This window comes from Alnus glutinosa, chromosome 11, assembly GCF_958979055.1.
Source record: "Alnus glutinosa chromosome 11, dhAlnGlut1.1, whole genome shotgun sequence".
NCBI classification, from domain to species: domain Eukaryota; kingdom Viridiplantae; phylum Streptophyta; class Magnoliopsida; order Fagales; family Betulaceae; genus Alnus; species Alnus glutinosa.
The window spans coordinates 23972426-23974113 of NC_084896.1; the positions used below are offsets into that span (position 1 = coordinate 23972426).

The following is a 1688-nucleotide window of genomic DNA, read 5'->3' on the forward strand; positions in this document are numbered from 1 at the left end:
GAGTATATGGAGAATATGGGAGCCATTTCTGAGGGAGAACTGAGCTCTTTTAGTGTAATGTATACTGCTGAGGAGGCTGAATTTATGTCCCAGCCACCTAACAACTCTGTAAGCTTGAAAGTTGCATCAACTTTTTGGCCTTGCCATGATTCAACGACTCTGAACATGGCAGGGTTTGGTGAAGAAGAAGGTTCATACCATTATTCAGATCTGTCCAATTCTAATCTTTACAGTTCTTCACATTTTAGTGTTGGTTGTTTGAGCCAACAAAGCTACTACATGAGTGAATCCATGTCCATGGATTTGTGTATGGCAGAAGTTGATAACAGCAGCTCGTTTCTCGTTAAAGGAAATGACTGCTTGAGCCAAGAAATGAATGATGGGAATGCAGAAGAAGAGTCTGCTGGATTTGGATACATCCCTGAAGCTGTTTTTCCTGACAAGGATTCAGACCTCATAAGATGTAACAACCCATCTGAGAAACCTAAGAAAAGATGTCGGATTTCAGAAGATGTGAGTATGATAAGCATGTGTTTACTGTTTTTTCAAGTGAAACTAGTTATTTCCTTTTCCTCATGAAATCTTGATTCATAATGCAGGTCCGAAAGAACACAAGAATTCAGCAATCAATGAAGCTTGCTTCGACTAGCAACAATGAAGACGATAGTAATGCTGACCTTAATGGGCAAAGCTCAAGCGGCTGCTCCTCGGAGGATGACTCCATTAATGCTTCTCAGAAGCTGAATGGAAAAACCAAATCCAGGAGGGGATCAGCCACTGGTCCTCAGAGCATTTATGCAAGGGTAAGTCCCTACAAATGCTAGCAAACTGGCCCAACTTTATCGAGAGTTTGTTGTTTATGAAGGATTAGGATCCACAGCAATTACCTGTCCGAATCCGGACAGGTAATTGTTGTGGATCCCAATCCGTCTAGGAATGAGGTTAATGGATCTTTCCTTTGTGTCTTGCAGAAAAGAAGGGAGCGAATAAAGGAAAGGATGATAATTCTGCAGAACCTTGTCCCTAATGGAACAAAGGTACGCAGCAAGCATGCTCTATCTGCACAATATTGTTCTGATCAGTATGAGGTGTACCTGAAATCCTCAGAAATTTGTTCTTTGGTAATACAGGTTGATATTAGCACAATGCTTGAGGAAGCTGTCAATTATGTGAAGTTTTTACAGCTCCAGATCAAGGTATTAGCCAAAGGGACTTCCTCTTTGTACACATATTGAAAGATCAGCTAACTTTAGCCCAATCTAATCCTTTTGTTTTCTTGTTGGGACTTTGTAGCTTTTAATCTCTGATGATCTATGGATGTATGCCCCCATCGCTTACAATGGATTGGACATTGGGCTTGATCTGAAAATTACCCCACTGGGAAAATTGTAGAAGATGGCATTCCATAGAGTAACAATACAACGTAGATGAAAAAGGGGCTTATTTCTATCAGCAATTCTGAAATCCTATTATCAAGGCTCTTAAGGGAAACTGTCATGAATAATCCCTCAAATCAGGCTATTTCTATCATTTTTCCTTCATAATACGACAGACTTTATGAACAGAACTTCTGTAATCCTGGCTGGTGGTTCTGGCAAGGCCAACCAATTAAGAATCCAAGCCAAATAGATGGTTGTAATTGTCAATCCAACTGCCAATATGACACAAAAAGAACATGCTTTTGCCAA

General features: G+C 40.3%; 1 protein-coding gene across 1 annotated transcript; it reads left to right on the forward strand.

Annotated features, from left to right (window-relative positions):
* On the forward strand, nucleotides 1–1688 carry LOC133882479 (transcription factor RSL2-like). The gene is made up of 5 exons (XM_062321667.1): nucleotides 1–513; nucleotides 600–803; nucleotides 972–1037; nucleotides 1131–1196; nucleotides 1294–1688. Exons 1-5 carry the CDS (start codon nucleotides 7–9, stop codon nucleotides 1390–1392), a joined length of 942 nt encoding a protein of 313 aa, XP_062177651.1. The 5' UTR covers nucleotides 1–6; the 3' UTR covers nucleotides 1393–1688.

Coding starts and splice junctions, on each gene's coding strand:
- LOC133882479 (XM_062321667.1), top strand. CDS start 7: ATGGAGAATATGGGAGCCATTTCTGAGGGAGAACTGAGCTCTTTTAGT. Junction 804..971: donor CTCAGAGCATTTATGCAAGG/GTAAGTCCCTAC, acceptor TGTGTCTTGCAG/AAAAGAAGGGAGCGAATAAA. Junction 1,038..1,130: donor TTGTCCCTAATGGAACAAAG/GTACGCAGCAAG, acceptor TTGGTAATACAG/GTTGATATTAGCACAATGCT.